Genomic DNA, 21,790 nt, shown 5'->3' on the forward strand with positions numbered 1-21,790 from the left:
TCACTCAGCATAATGTTCTCCAGAGTCAACCATTTTGAATAATATTGCATGAGTTCCTTGTTTTTTAATGCAGCATAGTATTCCATTGTGTGAATATACCACAGCTTCTCTAGCCATTCGTTTGTTGATGGGCACTTAGGTTGTTTCCAACTCCTTGCTATTGTGAACAAAACTGCAATAAACATGGGTGTGCATATATCTGCTAGGATGTCAGCTATGGTCTCTTCAGGGTAAATCCCATGCCACCTCATTGGCCCTTCTGTCACATTTCTCCTGCCCATTTGTATATTGCATCTTTGATATTTTGATATTTGATCTAATTTCCATTTTTGGGTTCTTAAAAATTAACAATTTGTAGGATTTCCTTCTCCCTTTTATATCTTCTAGAATAAGTAAAAGATGTTTTCCACAAATAACTTTTTTATTACAGTGGAGTTTTAGAGTGATCAATAAGTAATACAAATGTTCGGAATATAAAGAAGAGACCTAGGTTTTTCTTTCTAAACTCCTTTCCCAGGACAGATTATCATTAATGGTGATTTTTCTGAGACTACTTGACAATTTGCAAGAGGCTTTCCAGCTGTAATCAGAATTCTTTGAGGATTGTTATGACCCAGATCTAAATTAGTGCTGTATGTGACTTGATCCGTTCCAGCAACCCTATTTTTTTCTCTGCACTAGGAAAATCTGCAATTAGGGACCATTTGAGGAGTAATGATGTCAGTTTGAGGACTGAGGTGTGTCTGGTTCAGACCATAGTCTTTCAGATTACTTACTATGCATCTGAGAGCTGGACAGTGAATAAAGCTGACAGAAAAAGAATTGAGGCCTTTGAGCTGTGGTGTTGGAGAAGAGCACTAAACATCCCACAGATGGCCAAGAGAACACAGACAGAATCATTCTTGAAGAGGGTGCAGCCAGAATGCTCTTTAGAGACAGGAATGAAAAGGCTTTGTGTCACATACTTGGAGAAGGACATGCTGCTGGGAGGGATGGAGGGTCAGCAAAGGAGAGAAAAACCCTCAGCCAAGTGGATTGACATGGTGATTGCAGCAATGGCTGTTGAGTGTCAGAAGGTATGAGAATGGTACAGGATGGAATAGGGTTTAGATCTTTTGTTCACAGGGTCATTGTGAGTCATACTCAGTGGCACCTAACAACAACATAACAATTTCTGCCTTTGTACTCCTGAACACATTTTGCTTGTAGCAGCCAGAGTAGTCAAACTAGTACTTGATTTGAGCCTTCTTTTGATCCAGCTGTATAATGATGTCCTTTGTAATTAGAATGAAGTCTAAAACCCTGTGTCTGTTAGGCGGTTTCATTAGGTCCTTGACCTTTATCACCTCTCTTCTACTAATTTTTTCACATTTGTTCACCTTATTCCACTGATACTGTCTGTCTGTGCCGTTCTTGAGCATGCCACGGATTTCCTGGCTCTTACCCATCTGTACTTCCTGGTCTTTCCCTCAGGTCTCTCACAGGTTTATCATTAAGAGTTCACTCTCAGAGGCCATTGATAATCACCTGACCCAAAGTAGCTATTTTACCACTGTCTACATCTTCCTTTTTGCTTATTCATTCAATTGTATATTTTACACCTAGACTAAAGAACCATTAGAGGCCACAGACCTTGCCATACCTGTCACAGTGCATGATTAGATTTCTGACAAAGCATGTTAATCTTTGTCCTTATGAAAATCTTAATCTTGGAATTTTTAGAAACATCTTTTCTACAGCTGAATCTTCTGTTTCTCTTAACAGAACTGTGAGAAACTGGGTGAACTCCTGTTATGTGAAGCTCAGTGCTGTGGGGCTTTCCACCTAGAGTGCCTTGGGTTAACAGAGATGCCAAGAGGGAAATTTATCTGCAATGAATGTCGCACAGGTAAAGTACATAGAGAAAGTTATGCTAATAAACATGAATTTTATGGGTTTTTTTGTGACAAGGTGGTCTAGTGGCCTAATAGTAATGAGTTGCACTGCCAACAAAAAATGTAAATTGTTTGAATCCACCATCTGACTGTTCCAAGGGAGAAAGATAGCTTTCTTCACCTCTGCAGTTTACAGCTTTTCAAAACCCACTGGAGTGTCAGCTATGAATTAATTCTTACCGGACAGCAAGGACTGCCTGATTTTTTATATTTTTTTAATTTTTTTATTTTTTTTTTTGTTACTAGTTCAGTTACTGTAGACACAGTAATAGAGTTAGTGTGGCTCCTGCTGTGAGAAAAGCATGTGAATAGTAACAGTATGTTGTTATTGGGTGTCAGTGATTTGACTTCACCTTTTAGCAACTTCATGAACAACTGGTTGAAAATAAGACAAGTAGATGGCTTTAATAAACAGATTCATTCTTGTATAGTTTAGAGCTCATTGCTTTCAAGTAAAAACTTGCTTACCCTTCAGCCTTTTCCAGAGACTATAAATCGAACCAGAGGAAAGTCCTCCTATTTCTTTAGGTGATACACAGGAGGGTTCAAAATGGCAGATCCCTACAGACTATGCCACAAGATCTCTCTTCATACAGTTCTTGTTAGGTGTCAACATGTTAAAGTGATGGTAGCTCATAATGACCCTATGAACAACAAATCATAATGATGCCATATCTTACACCATCCTCAGATTCTCAGTAATACGTGTTACTATGTGCAGGTGAGTTGGAACCAACTCGTTAAGTGACACCCCTCCGATCCCACCCCACCCTCCAGTGAGTTTTCAGAGGCTATAAATTGTACTGGAGTAGATCGTTTGCCCACAGAGAAATCAGCTAGTAGATTTGAATCACCTACCTTTTGGGTTGGCAGCACAGCTCTCTCTCACTAGTCCACCAGTGCTCCTCTGCTATATTGTAGTCCTTTATTATAGTCACTGTATGAATCCACCTGATAAGAGTTGTTCTCCCTTACACTGATTTCTACCTTCCTGAGCATGACGTCTTTCTCCAAGGACTGAATTCTCCTACTAAAATAACCCAAAGTATGGGAAATAAAGATGCACCTAGTTATATTTATTTCTTTTAATATTTTGCGGTTTGTATAGTAAGTACTCTTCTCAAACACCACTATTCAGAGGCATCGATTTTTCATCTGTCTTCTTGATCCATTGTTCAAATTTGAGACTCATACAAAAGAGTTGGAAATTCAGTGCCTTTAATCAGGCCCACCTTAAGTCTTTAAACTGATAACCCCTTGCTTTTGTAGCACATTAGAGATGTCTTTGACAGGCATGAAGTCGTTGATGACTTCAGTCTTTCCTCCTCTATCATGATGATGTTGTCTGTTGGGGAAGATTTTTTTTTTTCTATAATTATATTTTATTAATTTTCATAAACATTTACAGAGATTTTGGGCTTCCACTCATTCATTGTTGCACTATTCTCTCTACCCTCCTCCCATTGGGGAAGATTTTTGATGTTGCAACATAATCTGTATTGATGTCTGTTGTCTTTGATCTTCTTCAGTTAGTGCTTCAAGTCTTTGACACTTTTTGTGAACAAGGTTGTGTCATCTGCATAGCACAGGTTGTTGATGGGTTTTTCTCCATGATGCCATGTTTCTTCTTTATATAGTATAGCTTCTCAAATGATTTGCTCAGCATACAGATTGAATAGGAATGTATAATGGTTACAAACTTGATGTTCGTTCACCTTTTCTGATTTTAAACGTTGAAGTTGTCTATTGACACAGTAGTTTCTTAGACAATAGATATAAGTTTCTCATGAATAGAAATTACCTTTTTTTAAAATTCCCATTCTTCTCTATTATAGTCTTTTATTTTGTTTTTGTCCAAATAGTCAAGTGCCGTTGCACACTCAGTAATAGGCAAAAAAGCATCTTTCTGGTATTCTTTACTTTCCAAGATCCATCTGATACCAGCAATGATACACCTTATTCCCTGGCCTCTTCTGAATGGAGATTGAATTTCTGACAGTTCCCTGTCCACAAGCTGTTTCCTCTATTTTTTTAATAATCCTCAGCAAGACTTTACTTGGATATGATGTCAGTAATTCTATTCAGTAATTTGAAGATTCATTTAACTTTCCCTTTTGTTTTAAATCTAGATATTCTCCAGTCAGTTGGCTAACTAGCTATCTTCCAGATTTTATGGTTTAGGCTAGTAAATATATCCAGGCTGCATCTTTTTGTTGAAAAATATGAATTAGTACTTCATCAATTCCTGGAGCTATTAATTCTTGATCATATACTACTTTTTTATTTTGTTTTATTTTATTAATTTTAATGAACATTTACAGAGATTTTGTATTTTCACTCATTCATTGTTACTCCCTGCCCAACCTTCCCCCTCTCCCCAGTTCACTCCTCTCTTTGAAAAGTAAAAGAAAAATTCTTTCATTGGTATACAATCTCCCTGCACACACCCCCTCCCCCACCAGCCCAAGTACACTCCACTATGCCACCTTGATTCTGGACTCTTGTGATAACCATAATACCCTATCTTATATCACTTTTAAATTGTTCTGTCTCTCATCTGTTTCAATGCAGTATACATAATTTATCCAGTTTTCCTCAGTCTTACCCTAACCCTGATGTCTGTCCCTTTCTACAGCAGTGGTACCATGCAGTATTTATCCTTTTGTGACTGAGATAGTTGACTGAGCATAATGTCCTCCAGGGTCACCCATTTTGAATAATACTGCATGAGTTCCTTGGTTTTCAATGCAGCGTAGTATTCCATATACCGCACCTTCTCTATTCATTCGTTTGTTGATGGGATCATATACTACTTCTTGAAATGATTCAGAGTTGACCGATTTTTTTGGTACAGTGACTTGCCCATGTGATCTTTTAGTATTACAACTTCAGCTTGTTCTTCCCTTTACACTTTCTAACTTCAACTATTTACAGATTTTGTTATTAATGTCTTGCTTTGTTTATAGCTGTACTTTTCCAGCTTCTGTTTAGCATTTCTTCCCTTTGTTTTGACCTTCTTATGTTCTTATGCTCCAATTCTAAGTCCCAGACACCAGCTTTAGGGTAAGGCTTTTCTCTATACAGTTCCAGAGGAAGCTCCTGGACCATTTTCATGAAGCTTAGTGTCTGCACTGACAGCACATTAAACATACAAAAATTATGGACCCATCACAGGCAAGTGGCTGCAAGACACACTTTTGCTCTGGTTGATGTTGGAGCCTTCTATCTGACACGCAAGACTGGCATAGCAAGATACTGTCCTATGTGAGGGTGTTACATCTGCAAACCTGATGCTTCGTATATACTAGGCCAGAGGGCCCAAAGAGAAGGTGTGTGGAGTTGAAAATACTTCCTTCCATTGCCAGTCCTTGTTTGCTTTTCAAGACAAGGAGCTTCCTAAACTGAGTCGTATCTGGTATTTTGCTGTATTGAGGGAATTATCTGCTTATTGCTAATTACTTTATAGCTTAAGTATGTGTTGCTTGTTTAACATGGTTCTTGTTAGTGCAGCACTTATCTGTCAGTTTGCTGTGCTGAGGTAACTTGTAAGTTGTTGTGTTCCAGAAAGCCACCAATATGTCAGTTATCAGAAGGATCCTGTAAAAAGATCAAGGACCACGTTGGGAGTGCCATATCTGGCCTTTACCAACTTAAGCAGGGAAACTATTTTTACCTATAACATCAGTAACATAAAACCAATTCCCAGTCAGATGTGTCCCCTACGTTCCCATGCTTCCTTCGACTCACATAAACACTAACCTTACTACTTGAGTTGGGCCAAAATCCAATGTGATAAACCACACAAACCATATTAAGGCAGTTTAAAGGTTAATAACTCAGATTAATAACAAAATACAGTCAAGACGGCTATCCTATTGTGTACCTCAGCCTCGAACCTCTTGGCTCTGTATCCCCCATAGTAAATATGTTTCAATAGACCAGATGAAGACATACTAAGCATCAGCATTGGCCATCTGCTTCTTACATTGTAGGCTTTAGAAAAGCCTATAAACAGTAAAGGAACATGGATAGTGATACTATTAGAGGTAGAACCCAGATTGGGAATCAATCATAATGAAGAAAAGCAGGTGCTAACCTCCTTTAATAGTTGGAACATGGAATATAGAGACTATGAATGTTGAAAAACTACAAGTTGTGAAAAATTAAATGGAATACATATCCATCAGTCCTCTTAGTCATTAGTAAGATAAGGTAGACTGGCTTTGGCCACTTTGAATCAGACAATCATTTGATCTACTGTGCTAGGAATGAAAAATGGAAGAAGAATGGTGTTACAGTCATAGTTAAAAGGACCATTTCAAGTTCTATCCTTAAAAAACAATGTTATGATATTATATTCATGCGTATAGGAGGAAAAGCTGTTAATACTGTTAGTCAAACTATTAGTCAGATATACACATCTATAGCTAAAGAGGAGGAAATCGAGTATTTTTATCAAATTTTGCAGTCCAAAGTGGACCAGACATACAATCAGGATGCATTAATCGTAATTGGTTACTGGAATACAGAAGTTAGAAACAATGAGGAAGGAATGGTAGGAAGAAAGCATAGGCTCAGTGGGAGAAATGAGGCTATAAAAGGAATGATAGAATTTAGAACATTCAGTACTTTATTTATTGCAAATACTTTTTTAAAAGAAACAAACTGAGAGTTTGCACATAGACCTCACCAGGTGGACTACATAGGAATCATAATGACTTTATCGGTGGATGGAGTCTTTGGGGGAGCTCAGTATCAGCAGTCAAAACCAGACCAGGTGCTGACTGCAACAGACCATCACTTGACTTACATGATTTACACTTTTGTGTAAGTTCAAACTGAAGCCAAAGAAAATGACAGCAAGTCCATGAGAACTGAAATAAGGTCTTGAGGCTACCCATCTGAATTTAAAAATCATATTACAGATAGGATTAAAGCATTGAATACGAATAATGATCAAAGTCCAAATGAGTTCTGGGATGACATTAAGGTATCATTCGTGAAGAGAGCAAAAGATGATTACAAAGACAGGGGAGAAAGAAAAAGCCAGAATGAATGTCATATGAGACTGAAAATTGGACCAGTGTGTCAGCAAGCCAAAATAAAAGGAAGAAATGCTGAAGTCAAAGAGATGAACTGAAAATTTCAAAGGGTGTCTTCAGAAACAAAGTATTACAACAATGTGTAGAGCGTTGGAATTAGAGATTAAAATGGGAAGAATTTGCTTGCCCTTTCTCAAGCTGAATGAACTAAAAAACATGTTCAAGCCTCAAGTTGCAGTACTTTGAAATGCCGTGGGCAAAATCTTGAATGACCCAGCAATCATCAAGAAAAGATGGAAGAAATACACAGAAGTACTATACAAAAAATAATTGGCTGACACGGAAATATTTTAGGAAGTACCATTTGATCAAGAGCCAGTGGTAATGAAGGATCAAGTTGAAGCTGCACTGAAGGCATTGGCAAAAATTAAGTCCTCAGAAATAGATAGGATACCAAATGACATGTTTCAAATGAGTATTGAAGCCCTTGGACATACTTAACCTGTCTGTGCCAAGAAATTTAGAGAAGAGCTGGCTGACTGGAAGAGATCCATTCTTCCTATTCTTCAGAAAGGTGACCCCATAGAATTTGGAAAATTATTGAAGAATATTAATATCAAAATCAAGCAAATTACTGCTTAAAATCATTGAAAAACAGAACCATAGAAAGATAGCTGACAGATGTTCAAGCTACATTTAGAAGATGCTGTGGCACTAGATAAAGCACTGCTGATGTCACATAGATCCTAACTGAATGCAAAAAAATACAAGATGAATGCTTATTTGTCCATTATTGACTGTGCAAAGGCATTTGACTATGTAGATCTTAACAAATTATGGCTTTTGTTAAGAATAATGAGAATCAAGAAGCTGCAACTGCAAGTTCAGAGGTGCACAATTCAAATCCACCAGATGCTCTGCTCGAGAAGGAGGAACAATGTCCTCCTGTACCAGTCAGATCTGATTTGACGGTACACACAAAAAATAATGAAATAAAAAAAAATTTAAAAAAAAAAAAAAAAGAATAATGAGAATCCCAGAACACCCAATTGTGTTCTTAAGAAACCTGTACTAAGAGGCCATTGTGTGAAGAGAACAGTGGAAAACCACATGATTTAATATTAAGAAAAATGTTAGAATCTTATCTTTTCTCCATACTTAACTCAATGTGTTCCGAATAAGTATGGAGAAAATTATTTAAGAACTGTATTCTGAAGAAGAATGTGACATCAGGATTGAAGGAAGACTCCTGAACAGCCCACATTACACATATGGCACAACCTTGCTTGTGCAAAGTTATACTGAACTGCCTAATGCAGAAGATCAAAGACACAGCTGTCAATATGGATTATATCTCAATATGAAGGAAATCAGAATTACCACAGCTAAACTAGTAGGCATCGTCATACTACATACTAGACTGAGAAAAGATTGAAACTGTCAACTATTTCATTTTACTCGGATCCATAGTCCACACCTTTGTTACTAACAGGAGATCAGGAGATATATTCCATTGGGAAAGTCTGTAATCAGAGACTTATTAAACTTTTTGAGGAGGAGTGATGTCAGTTTGAGAAACAAAAGGTACACCAGATTTAAGCCATGGTCTTTTTCAATCACTTGTTATATTTTGGGACATTATTCTAGCCATGATAGTCAATACTGAGAAGGTGCACCATCTAAGGACTTTGGGATTTCTGCCAATATTTTTGTTTTGTGATCTCAGTTGTGGTTACATGAATGTGCCTATTTGATGATCTGATTGAATATATTTTTGGAAAAGTTGTTGGACAAGCTCAGTATCCATGGTGAAAACAAAGCCAGAGCTGGCTGTGCAACACATTGTCAGTTACTCATGAGCAAGTTCACACTAAAGTTGGAGAAAATTACAGCAGTTTTAAAACCATCTCAGGAATAGATTTGAGGCTTTGATTACTATTGATCAAAGACCACAGGAGTTGTGGGATGACAAAGATATTCTCTAGGAAAAAAGAAAATGGTCATTACAGAGACAGCAGGGAAAGAAAAGACAAATGCTTGTCAGAATAGACTATGAAAAGTGCAATAGGATAGAGAGGATGAAATAGAAGAAAGAAATGCTGAAGTAAAAGAGATAAATGGATTTCAAATGGCAGGTAGAGAGAAGATGTATTTTAAGAAGTGAAAACAAATTCAAAACTCTAGTGTGCAATACTGGAGGATTCTGTGTACAAGCATTAAAAGAAGATGGAAGAATACACAGAATTAATGTACCAAAAAGAATTGGCTAACCCGGGAACCATTTCAGGAAGTAATCTATGATAAAGAATGAGTAGTAGTGAAGGAAGTTAAAGCTGTACAGGTGATCTAACAGAATGTGGAAATTGTCAAATAATATTACTGTCACATCTTGAAAATTATTTAAAAATGCAGTTGCAACAGTACTTTCATTCAAGCTGGGGCCAAAGCAGGTCATGGAACAGAGGAAATCATTGCTTGTGTCTGATGAATCTTGGCTATAAAAAGAGAATACCAAAAACATGTTGTTGTACGTTTTTTTAGTGTATAAAAACATTTGACTCTGTGGATTGTAATAGGCCATAGGTATAATTGAGAAGAATGACAAAAGTACATCAAGGTTGTATCCTTTCTTCATACTGTATGACTTCAGTCAGTATGCTGAGCAAATCATTAGAAAACATGGACTATAAGCTACTGCCTTTACCCTGTCCCAGCTCCATGCAGCCACAAATCTGCTTTCTGTTTCAGAGGATGAGATTTTTTTTTTCTTTTCTGGGATTTTGTATAAATGCAATCTTAATAGTATGCAGTCTTCTGTGTATGACTTTTTTCACTTAGCATAGTATTTTTGGCAGTCATCAATGTTTATGTACCAGTAATTCATTCCACTTTTAAGCACTCTTTGGAAAAATTGATAGACAATGAAACACATATTTAAGGGTGGGGGGTGGGTGGGGAGTGTGTATTCCTATTCACATACATACAACCTTGTGTTTTATGCTCCTGATGATCTATCTCCGTCATTGAATTATTTTGGGATAATCAATATTGTTTGTCAACATTGTCCCAGATGCTAGATTTGTGTGTGAGTCCAATATTTCTGACATCAACAGCCCCTTCTTTGTTCAGTTTGCAGGCTTCTGTGTCCCTTGGGATTGGTGATTCAATAGAAGGTCTCCCAGAGACTCAGACTTTTCAGAGAATTGACCATGTGACTGTAGAAACTGGTTGAATGCAGGTGTCCCAAGAAGAAAACTAGCATGTAGGTCATGTGAAATCTCAGTGCTAGTTAATATAATATCCAGCAAAATACTGCTGAAAATCATCCCAAAATAGCTAAAATGGTACATATGTAGCGAACAGCCAGAAGTTCAAGCAGGATTTAGAGGAGACTATGGCCCTAGAGATAATCACTGCTGATATCAGATGGATTTTGGCTGAAGTAAAGAAATACCAGAAGAATGCCTATTTGTGCCTTATTGACTATGCAAAGGCATTTCACTCTGTGGATCATAACAAGTTGTGGCTGGCATTTGAGAAAAATGGGAATCCCAGAGCACTTACTTGTGCTCATGCAAAACCTATACCTAAACCAAGAGGCTTTTGTATGAAAAGTACGAGAGAATTCTACATTGTTTAAAAATTAAGGGTTGTTAAAATTCAGAGTTGTAATCTTCTCATATACCTATTTAAACTGTATGCTGAGTAAATTATCTGAGAAGCTGGACTCCGTAAAGAAGAATGTGGCATAAAAATCAGGAAGACTCTTCATTAACCTTCATTATGCAGATGACACAACCTTACTTGCTGAAAGTGAGAAGGACTATAGAAGAAGATCAAAGAAAACAGCCTTCAATATGGATTGTATCTCAGTATTAAGAAAACAAACATTCTTACGACTGAGTTGAATCTGTCAGCAGCTTTATCTTACTTTATAGACAGTTTGTTATTATCTAGAAAGACATTTTGAATGAAAGTTTAGATACCACAGTGTTCCTACATGAAAATTTCATGTTGAGTTGGTTGTATAAGGTCCATAATTCTGATGAAACTTTTATTTGTAACATTTTCTCTGTATTAGCAAGTAAAATGATAACTTTATTTTATATTTACTTTTTCTGTTGAATTTCCCACATTTTAAATCTAATAGAGTGTATCCTTATGGTAACTTTTGACCTTGTGTGTCTTTTCTTCACTTTTTCAATAAACTTGTTGCAAAGGTGGAGTTAATTTCAGAGTCATTTTGTGGGGAGAGATGGGTGTGTGTGTGTATGTGTGTGTGTGTGTCTCTCTCTCTCTATGTCTGTGTCCTTCCTTTTGTCATGAATGCAGCATATAACCAAAGACTGTCCCGTTTATATTGCTCAGATTTTTCTGTGAGTTCAGACGTCAGCTTGATAAATCTAAAAGATCCATTAGTTTTAAATGTTACTTTATTTCTTTATCCCAGGGATCCATACCTGTTTTGTATGTAAACAGAGTGGGGAAGATGTTAAAAGGTGCCTTTTACCCCTGTGTGGAAAATTTTATCATGAGGAGTGTGTTCAAAAGTACCCACCCACTGTCATGCAGAACAAAGGCTTTCGGTGCTCTCTACACATCTGTATAACCTGTCATGCTGCTAATCCAGCCAATGTTTCTGCATCTAAAGGTATGAGTTCTATGTAGACTAATTGTTGGATCTTGGTTTCGCTGTCAATAACTGTGTTGAATTGCTGTCTGGCAAGTAGCTTTATCTTCTCTCTTTTAACAGATAACCTAAGATACCAAATCTGTGTGTAAGAGAGAAGAGTATAGTGGTCTAGTTAGTAGTAGCCTTGGAAACAGGTGACACATAGTAGTTTGGGTTTCATAAGATGTTTAATTTATAAAAGTTCTTTAATACATGTCCTTTTCTTACTGCTTCTTTTACATTGATAGTGTGGAGTCAGAGAGACAGGATAGAGATGGAAAAGCTCTAGATGAATAAACTGATGTGTTTTCTTTTTCATTGGACATTTCAACTGTTTTCAGACCTGATGACATTAAAAAATGCATGTCTTACTTGAACAGAGGTTTTTGTTTGGGTTGATTTGTTTCATTTTTCAAAATGGAAACTCCTGTCCCTGGATACATTTTCTGCTCCATAGTTTGAGACTCAAGATTTCCAAAGCTAGCTACAGGTGTAGATAAAAAAAAATGTTGAAATTTCTCTGTAGGTTTATAGTCAGGGTTTTTTACCCCATTCCATTAAAGTGCATTGGCATGCATGCACACACACAGATGCTTGAAATTCACTGGGGGGAAATATTGCCCATCTTTCTCCTAATGGTCAAATGATGATTTATTTCTAATTGTTGTAAAGGCCAAAATATTGTGTCTATAGTAGTTAGTAGTTGTATGTCAGAGAACTTCTTCCTGTGCACTAGAAGAAAGAGCATGCAAAAATTTGCCATGTATTTCTCATAATCTGATTGATTGTACCTTCTATAAAGTAATTTTTCCCCCCTTTAGGTCTCATTCATGAGTCCTGGTGACGTTATAGTTAAGTCTTGAGCTGCTAACTGAAAGTGTTCCAAACCCTTCAGCCACTCTACAAAAGAATAGTGTGACAGCTTCATAACGATTATATGTTGTTGTTGTTGTTTAATGCCGTCGAGTTGTAGATGACTCATAGTGACCCTATGAACGAACAGCCTGAGCACTGTTTGTACATAGAGTTTCCAGAGGCAAGCCATTTTGGAAGTGGATGCCGCTCCTGCTTCCAGGCTTGATATAGTCGGGAAGCTCCAGCCAACACTGTCCACCATGGGTGCCCATTACCACGATTGGCACAGCACTGTCACAGACTTCAGCATCACAGCAACCACGAGTTACCTCTGAACAGCAACGCACAGACCAGTGCTATACCACCTAGAAGAATGTTTGACAGGAAGATAATTTGAACCTGGCTGAGGGCCACAGATGACAATCACCCACCTTCGGCTTGGTTGCACAGCTTCCTTCCACTAGGCCAACGTAGCTCTCTCTTGGTCGTCGTCATTGTTATTATTGTTTAATGCCGTCGAGTCGTAGACGACTCATAGCGACCCTATGAACGAACAGCCTGAGCACTGTTCGTACATAGAGTTTCCAGAGGCAAGCCATAGCCTTCAAAACTAGGGAGTGTTTCCACTTTGTACTACAGGGTCACTATGAGTCAAATTGATTTGACAGCAGTGGTTTTGGTTGGAGTTTTTGGGTGTTTTTTTAAATAGGTCTCATCCGTTTATGAATGTAGTAGTTTTAACATGCTTGATTAAAACTGCTATATATCCTACCAACTGTCTTTTTCTATTGAAAGCCTAGATTGCTTTTAGTTAGTTTGGTAATGATTCTTAGGTGGTAAAGTTATTAGAAGGTGTATTTCATTTCAGAGGACTAGAGAAGAGCATTCGCCTTTTTTAGTGTGTGCCTGATTCCAGGTTTCCCATGAATTAGTATCTTGGTTTGGATAGAACTTTCCATGGAGACAGTGGCCCCATATAATTATGGCATCTGACTTCTTTTACCTCTTTATCAAATAGTTCCCATATGAAGCTTTTGTGTTAGGTTGAGTATTTAACCTACTTGTGCTTTCTTTCATTTCTAATGTTTTCTCTGTTATCAAATAGATTGGTATGACAAGTTAACATTCTTATATTTAATATCTTTGGATTGTTTTGGTTTTTTGTTCCCTAGTTTTTATGCTTTCTCATATTTCCAGGTCGCCTGATGCGCTGTGTTCGCTGTCCTGTGGCATACCATGCTAACGACTTTTGCCTGGCTGCAGGGTCAAAGATACTTGCATCTAATAGTATCATCTGCCCTAATCACTTTACCCCTAGACGTGGTTGTCGAAATCATGAGCACGTTAATGTCAGCTGGTGCTTTGTATGCTCAGAAGGTAAGACATGATTTCCTGTGTGTCATTAATCAATCTAAAGATATAAATACATTAATTAAATTTAAATTCTTTTTCCTTCACATTACCAGTGGAAGAAGTGATCTTAATAATAGATAATGTAATAAATATTTTAAAATCTTTAGTAGTTAAAAAAAATTAAAAATCTTTAGTAGTGAGAAGTTTCATTTTTATCATTTTAATAATTATCTTGTTTTTGCTATAATAATATGTAATTGATGACGTACAAAGAGGAACTCATTTTAGGGAGTTCTTTTAACTGTTTGTTTGTTTGTTTGTTTGTTTTACTATGTCCGTGTATGTTTATTGCAGCATTATTTCCAATAGCAAATATACGGGAATGACTCAAATGTTCATAAAGGAATGAATACTTAAGAAAACATAGTATTGTATCCAGAAGTATTATGCAGCACTAAAGAATAGTAATTTGTGAAATGCTGGATATTATGGATGAATCTAGAGGAAATTATGCTAAGTCAGAGAAGTCATTTACAAAAGGGCAATAATTGTATAAAACCACTATTATAAAAGAGGATACTCTGGTTTTTTAATCTACCAGATGTTCTGGTAGATTAAAGAAGGAGATGGGGGTATCTCCTTCTGTGAAATTTACAATCTTTTAAAACCTACTGGAGGATCAGCTACACATGGTTCCAAGTCAAGAGCAAAGAGTTAATTATGAAAAGCTAAGGAAAGGATTACACATAGAATTAGTTAGGAAGGAGAATAAAAGGGAGTAACAATTAACTAAATAATAGACATTCATCAAATTGGGTAAAGGAAAGACATTATGCAATATGGAGTAACTAGACAACATAATTAACTAATTCTAAATATATATTATATACCAGAAAATAAAATTTGAATGATTCACTGGGGGGAAAAAAAGTTTGATTTATTTGTAAATTTTCACTCATCACAAATAAACAGTTGGGAACATGTGGTTCGGTTTAAGTTGAAACCAGGTGCAGGTCAGTAAGAATTGGGGTCAGGTTCATATTGAGGCTGAAGCTCAGGAAAGGGATGATAGTCCAGTTCAGATTCATGATTAGTCTGTTTGTGCTAATTATTACTAAAACCAAGCTGAGTTATTGTGAGACCAAGATCATTGTGAGGATCAATGTCCAAGTAAGAGTGAATCTGGCATTCAGGGTCTGGTAGAACATCAGGTTCAGGGTCAAGGTCAGTGATAATAGTTTGCTGAGTTAGGGTCAGATTCAACGGTATTTCACCATCAGACTTAGATTTGGTTATGATTGGGTTCAGAAGGAGGTTCAGTTATTGCCAGACTCATCGTAAGAATGAGAGTGAACCCCGAGACCTAAATAATAATTAGGATCAGGAATACTGAACATGGTGAAAGCCAGAGTCAGAATCAGTGTCAAGCTTACAGGACATGAACAGAAGATGGTCTGGGTAAAGGTCAAGCTGTGTGTCAGAGTCAGAATTAGGCTCAGAGTGAAGAAAATCAGTGCAAGATCAGTGAGGATAAGGATGAGAATCAGGCTCAGTATCAGGATGTGGATAAAGGCTAGGATGCTGAGTTAAGAGTAAATTCAGAACAGGGATGTTAAGTGGAGGTTCATGGTCAAGGTTGGAAGTCAACAATCCATACTCTGCAGAACCCTTTCCACAGCATCAGTTTCCTAAAATATTTTTCCTTCATTTATGTGCATGTTGATCCCCTTCACCTCTTTGGAATTTCATTTAGCTTAACCATCCCTATCTTCTCCATTTCATCAAGGCAAAGATTTTGGAATGTTCTGCTCAATAATTGATCAAAAGCATTTAAATGTCTGCAGTACAGTCTCAAAAATTCACTGCAGGGGAGCACTGGTGACTTAGTGGCAAGAAGCTTCACTGCAATGCTTAAGGAATGCTGTTCAAATACACCAGATGCTCTGCTGGAGAAGGAGGGGCAATCTCTTCCTGTACCAGCTGGATCCGATTCAACAGTACACACAAAATAATTTAAAATAAATAAACTCACTGCAGTGGAATTGGTTTCAAATCAAGGTGACCCTACATAAGGTTTCCAAGGCTGTAGATCACAACAGAGAAGGTCTGATGGCCTAGTGGTAAAAACCCGTGCTGCCAAACCAAAGACATGTAGTTCAATCCACCAACTTCTCTGTGGGAGAAAGATAGGTAGTCTCTTCCAATGAGACTTACTACCTCTGAAATCTCACAGGAGGTTCAGGTATAGGCTGGTTCCATTTCTGACTTGACAGTACATAACAACATACCACAATAGAAGGAGACTGTCTGTCTTTCTCCAGTGTAGCCACTTGTGGGATTGAGACACCAGAGTTTCAATTTTTGGTTTAGCAGTGAAACTTGCTATGGACTATGCTATCAAGTTTGTTTAGTGAATGGTAAGTATGCAATAAAGTATTTCTAATAAAAGTTACTGTTGTTCATTGTCATGGAGGTACTTTTGGGGTTGGTAGCACCACTCATTACCCACCAGGCTACAAGAACTCCCTTCTATAAAAAAAAAACAAAAGAAACTGTATGAAATATAAATAGCAGTTCCTCTGGAGTAAAATTGGCAGGCAAGTATCATCATCCATTTGGTAAATATCCTACTGTCATGATTTAAAAAAATAAACAAAACACTGATTTGCTTAAAATCACCAAAAGTATGTCTTTCTATTTAGAGAGACTATAAGCAATTTTTAGTAAAGTACCTGATTGTCTGTAGCCGTTATTTAAACTTCAGACCTTTCTTGGAAAACCTAGACCTTCCAGAATAACCCTCACTCAAGTCCAGGCTGGTTTCAGAAGGGGTCGTGGTACTAGAGATATTGTAGCTGATGTTAGATCGATCTTGGCGGGAAGCAGGGAATACCAGAGGAATGTCTATCTGTGTTTCATTGACTATGCAAAGGCATTTGACTGTGTAGATCATAACAAACTGTGGCTGACTCTGAGAAGAATGGGAATCCCAGAACACTTGATCGTTCTAATGTGAAACCTATACTTGGACCAGGAGGCAGTCATCAGAACAGAGCAAGGGAACACTGCATGGTTCAAAATTGGGAAGGGCGTACACCAGGGATGCATCCTATCTCCATACCTTTTCAACCTATATGCAGAACAGTTTATCCGAGAGACTGGGCTCTGTGAGGAGAAATGTGGGGTCAAGATTGGTGGACGATTTATCAACAATCTGCGTTATGCGGATGACACAACCCTGCTTGCTAAAACTGAGGAGGACCTGAAGCGTCAAGGACTGCAGCCTCCAATATGGATTGAGGCTCAATGTCAAGAAGACAAAGATTCTCACCACTGGACCAATTGGCAGCATCAGGATGGATGGTGAAGAGATTGAGATTGTACACAGCTTTTGTCTGCTTGGCTCCATAGTCAACAGTCTTGGCACCAGCAGCCAGGAAATTAAAAGGTGCATTGCCATGGGAAAGTCTGCTGTTAGGAACCTCTCCAAAGTGCTGAAGAGCAATGGTGTCTCTTTGGAGACTAAGGTGCGTCTGATACAGTCCATGGTCTTCGTAATCACCTGTTATGCACCAGAGAGTTGGACAATGACCAAGGAGGATAGGAGGAGAATTGATGCCTTTGAGCTGTGGTGCTGGAGATGAGTATTGAGAATACCATGGACTGCTAGGAAAACAAACAGATTTGTCCTGGAAAGGGTTAAACCGGGTGGCTCCTTGGAGGCAAGGATTCTGAGGCTCCGTCTAACATACTTTGGACATGTTGTGAGGAAAGACCGGTCCTTAGAGAGGGACATCATGCTTGGGAGGGTGGAAGGACAGCGCAGGAAGGAAGCCCCTCTATGAGGTGGATTGATTCAGTGACTGGGATAATTGGGATGGGAGTGTTAGAGACAGTGCAATTGGCACAGGACAGAGCGGACTTTAGGGCTGTTGTACATAGGGTCACTATGAGTCGCAGGCGACTCGACGGCACATAACAACAACAACACATGAACATTAAGGAAAAAATCTGAGAGGCAAGATAACAGAGTGATTTATTCAGTAGCAGCTTTGGAAAACAGTGTTTCATTACTTTTAAGAGGATGTATTCTCTCAAGTTCTATCTTACAGCTTTCCCACAGAGTTCTGTCCTTTGTTGGCTGAGTTTGAAGCAAAAAAGATGATCATCATTCTGGGTGTTTGAAGGTGCAGACAGGACATGTGTGAAAATTTGACAGGAGAGTTTTGTAGATGTGGGCAGGCAGGTTTCTCAGCACTAGGATACAGGTCTCCTCCACCTGGTTAGATTTTCACTTTAAGATCCAGCTGGTCAGCTAGGCAACCTGGGAAGGTCCCCATTAGAAACTTTCTCTCTGTGGTGTCTTATCAGTGGGCTTGATTGTGTCAGAGATTGTGAGGATGATACAAGTTAAGACAGGTTTCAGATCTAAGGGTCGCTATGAGTCAAACTTGACTCAGTAGCACTTAGCAGCATTCACAAATATAGTCTATTCTTCCATTTATCTAAGTCTCTTTGTTGCTTGTTTTAGGGTTGTTTGTTTGATTTGGGTGTTTGTTTAGAGTGTGCATATGTTCTTATGTTGTTTTTTTCATTACAGACAAATTATATGTAATGAAATCAGAAAAACAGCCTTTCTTTTGTGTGTTTCATATTATTCATTCATATTATGTTTTCTTCATACAGTCAATCTCGTGCATTAGGTTTTATGAAACCTTGCCCGTCATTTTCCTGTCTTTTCACCCAGATCCTTCCCATTTCGTTCAACCCTCCCTCTACCCACCAAACTGTGCAGCCCTGTGGTTTTGCCCCACCTGTCCTCACCCCTCCTAGGAACTCAAACAGTAAACGGGTGGGAGCAGAGAGCTATCATGTTTTTAAATACTCTTTTGTGTCTCTAGATATGTTTATGTCTAAATATTTCATCTTGTGGTTGGCTATTTTGTTACTGTTTTCTTTATTTTCTATTCTCTTTACAACTATAGAGAAGTCCAAGCGATTTTTGTTATGTTTGTTTTAGACTTTGCCACTTTTGTTTGTTTGTTTAGCCTTTTTATTGCTGCTACTGCTCTTGTTGTTATGTACCATCAAATTGGATCCAACTGGCACAGGAGGAGATTTGCCTCTCTTTCTCCAGAGGAGCATCTGGTGGATTAAATCCACGTGCCTTAGGAATTACAACACAGCTTCTAGCCAGTAGGCAACCAGAGCTACCTAACCTTGCCAGTTTTTTAATTGTTTTACTAGCAGTTTTCTTGCTGAATCTTTGAGATTTTTCTGTGTACAGGATCATATCATATAGCTTTCAGAGATAGTTTTACTTCCTCTTTGCCAGTTTAATGCCCCTTTATTTTATTTCCTTATCTTGCTTTAATTGCTTTTGCTTGAACATTTTAAATGGTATTGAATAGGAGTAATGATAAGGGCATGCTTGTCTAGTCCCTATTCACAAGGGACTTAATTCCCTTAAGGATGAGGTTAGCTGTTAGCTTTATGCTCTTAACTCTTGCAATTTTTTTTGCATGTTCTGATCAAAACATGTATTGGAGCTTGTCAAAAGCCATTTCTGCATCAATTGAGATGATGATGTATTTTTTTTGTCCTGTGTGTTTATGGTCAATTACATTGATTGTTTTTCTTATTTTGAGCCACTCTTGTATATCTGTTGTTAACTCCTTGCTTTTGATAAAATATTCTTTTGATAAGATGTTGGAGTCTATTGGTTAGTACTTTTTTTAAAGTATTTTTGTGTCTGTGTTCAAGAGAGTGTATAGTATTCCTTTTTGGTGATATCTTTACCTAATTGTGATGTTTTGTTGTTATGTGCTGTTGAGTCACCTGCAACTAATAGTGACCCTATGTACGACGGCCCTAAACCCTGCTCTATCCTGTACCAATCTTACTGTTTCCAACATACCTACCCCCAGTCACTGAATCAATCCATCTTATAGATGGTCTTCCTCTCCTACATTGTCCCTCCACTCTCCCAAGCATGATGTGCCTCTGCAAGGACTGGTCCCTCCTTGCAACATTCCCAGAGTATGTCAGACAAATTTTCAAAATCCTTGCCTTCAAGGAGCAGCCTGGTTTAACCCTCTCTAGAATGAGCCTGTTAATTTTCTTAGCAGTCCATGGTATTCAGTATTCTTCTCCAACACCACAGCTCAATGGCATCAGTTCTCCTTCTACCATCTCTAGTCATTATCCAGCTCTCTGACACATAGCAAGTGATGACAAAGACCATGGCCTGGATCAGGTGTACCTTAGTCTTCAGAATGATACCATTGCCCTTCAGTACTTTGGAGCAGTCTCTAACTGCAGCCTTTCCCATTACAATGCTTCTTTTCACTTCCTGGCTGCTGGTGCCAAGAGTGTTGATTGTGGAGCCAAGCAAACTAAAGCTGTTAACAATCTCAGTCTCTTCACCATCTATCATGATGCTGCCAATTGGCCCAGTGGTGAGAATATTTGTTTTCTTGATTTTGAGCCTCAATTTATATTGAAGTCTGCAGTCTTTAACTTTCTGCAGCAAGTGCTTCAGGTCCTCCCTCGTTTCAGCAAGCAGGGTTGTGTCATCCATATAAGGCAGATTGTTGATGAATCTTCCTCCAATCCTGATGCCACATTTCTCCTCATACAGCCCAGTCTCCCAGATAATCTGTTCTGCATATAGATTGAAAAGGTATGGAGATAAAACATATCCCTGGCGTACACCCTTTGTAATTTTGAACTATTTAGTGTTTTCTTTCTGTTTTGATGACTGCCTCCTGGTCCAAGTATAGTTTCGCATTAGGACATTCAAGTGTTCTGGGATTTTGCGTTCTTCTGCTTATAATGCAAGTTCAAGCTGAAGCTAAGGAAAATTAAATCCACAGGAACCAAAATACCACCTTGAGTCTATCCTACCTGACTTTTGAAACCCAATTTAGGAACAGTTTTGAGGCCTTGAAGACCAGATGAGTTGTGGGAGGATGTCAAGAATAACATCCAAGAAGAGTGCAAAAGGTCATTACAAAGACAGAGGAGGAAGAAAAGACCAAAATGAATGTCAGAAAAGACTCTAAGTATTGCACTAGAGTGCCGAGAAGCCAAAGAAAGCAGAGGGAAGAAATCAAGATACTAAAGAGTTGAACAGAATTTTTTAAAAGGCAGCATGTTTGAACATTTGGGCTGTTTCTATGTTCTTGCAATGGTGAATAATGCTGCTATAAACATTGGTGTACAAATCTCAGTTCTCATTCTCAGAGTATAAACAGCCCAAATGTCCAACCACAAATGAATAGATAGAGAATTATGGTAAATTCACACAGTGGAATACTATGCAGCATGCAGGAGCAATAACTTGTAAATTATTATGTAACTTGGGAGGGAATAGAGAGCATTATACTGAGTGAACTCAGTCCCACAAGGATAAATATTGTATAAGACTGTCATTGTAAAATGATTTTAAGGATCCAGCAGGGGTGTGAGAGGCTGGAGGCAGAGGGATGTGATTGTATAGGGAGAAGAGGGTGTTGCAGACCGAGGGTCCCAAAGAATAGAATAATTTTATAATAAAGAGACAAACAACCAGGAATGAGATAGAGCACAGAGCGTAAAACAGGGGGTCAACAGTTCTGGACTGAAGACCTCAAGCCATGCTTCTCTGAGTATTTATTTAGAATCATAAGATAATAAAAGTAAAATCACAAGGAAGTACAAAACAAGGATAATGGTGAAATCTTTTACAGATAAGGCCAACTTCCTCTTTATGTTAATCTCAAGAGGGAGGGATTCATTTGATACAAACTAAGAACAATGTTGACTCCTAAGGAATGCCCCAGTGTCACAAGGTGACCTTCAGCTTGTATTAAGCCTCCCTCATTTCCTGATACAGCATTTGGTCCACTATTATTAAATTTGATATTCAGCTTCCCTCATTTCCCCCTCTTTTG

The 21,790-nt window shown here is 38.1% G+C and overlaps 1 protein-coding gene across 2 annotated transcripts in view; it reads left to right on the forward strand.

Moving 5' to 3' along the window:
- Positions 1–21,790, forward strand: part of NSD1 (nuclear receptor binding SET domain protein 1) — a 197,182-nt gene that overhangs the window by 124,721 nt on the left and 50,671 nt on the right. For both annotated transcript variants that reach the window (XM_006884391.1, XM_006884390.1), the window contains 3 exons: positions 1,765–1,888; positions 11,427–11,627; positions 13,701–13,880. In XM_006884391.1, the coding sequence (XP_006884453.1) occupies positions 1,765–1,888; positions 11,427–11,627; positions 13,701–13,880 (505 nt within the window). The remainder of the gene's footprint in view (positions 1–1,764; positions 1,889–11,426; positions 11,628–13,700; positions 13,881–21,790) is intronic.

The sequence above is a fragment of the Elephantulus edwardii genome, unplaced genomic scaffold (genome assembly GCF_000299155.1).
Source record: "Elephantulus edwardii isolate Elephantulus edwardi_28Jun2011 unplaced genomic scaffold, EleEdw1.0 scaffold00033, whole genome shotgun sequence".
Lineage (NCBI taxonomy): Eukaryota > Metazoa > Chordata > Mammalia > Macroscelidea > Macroscelididae > Elephantulus > Elephantulus edwardii.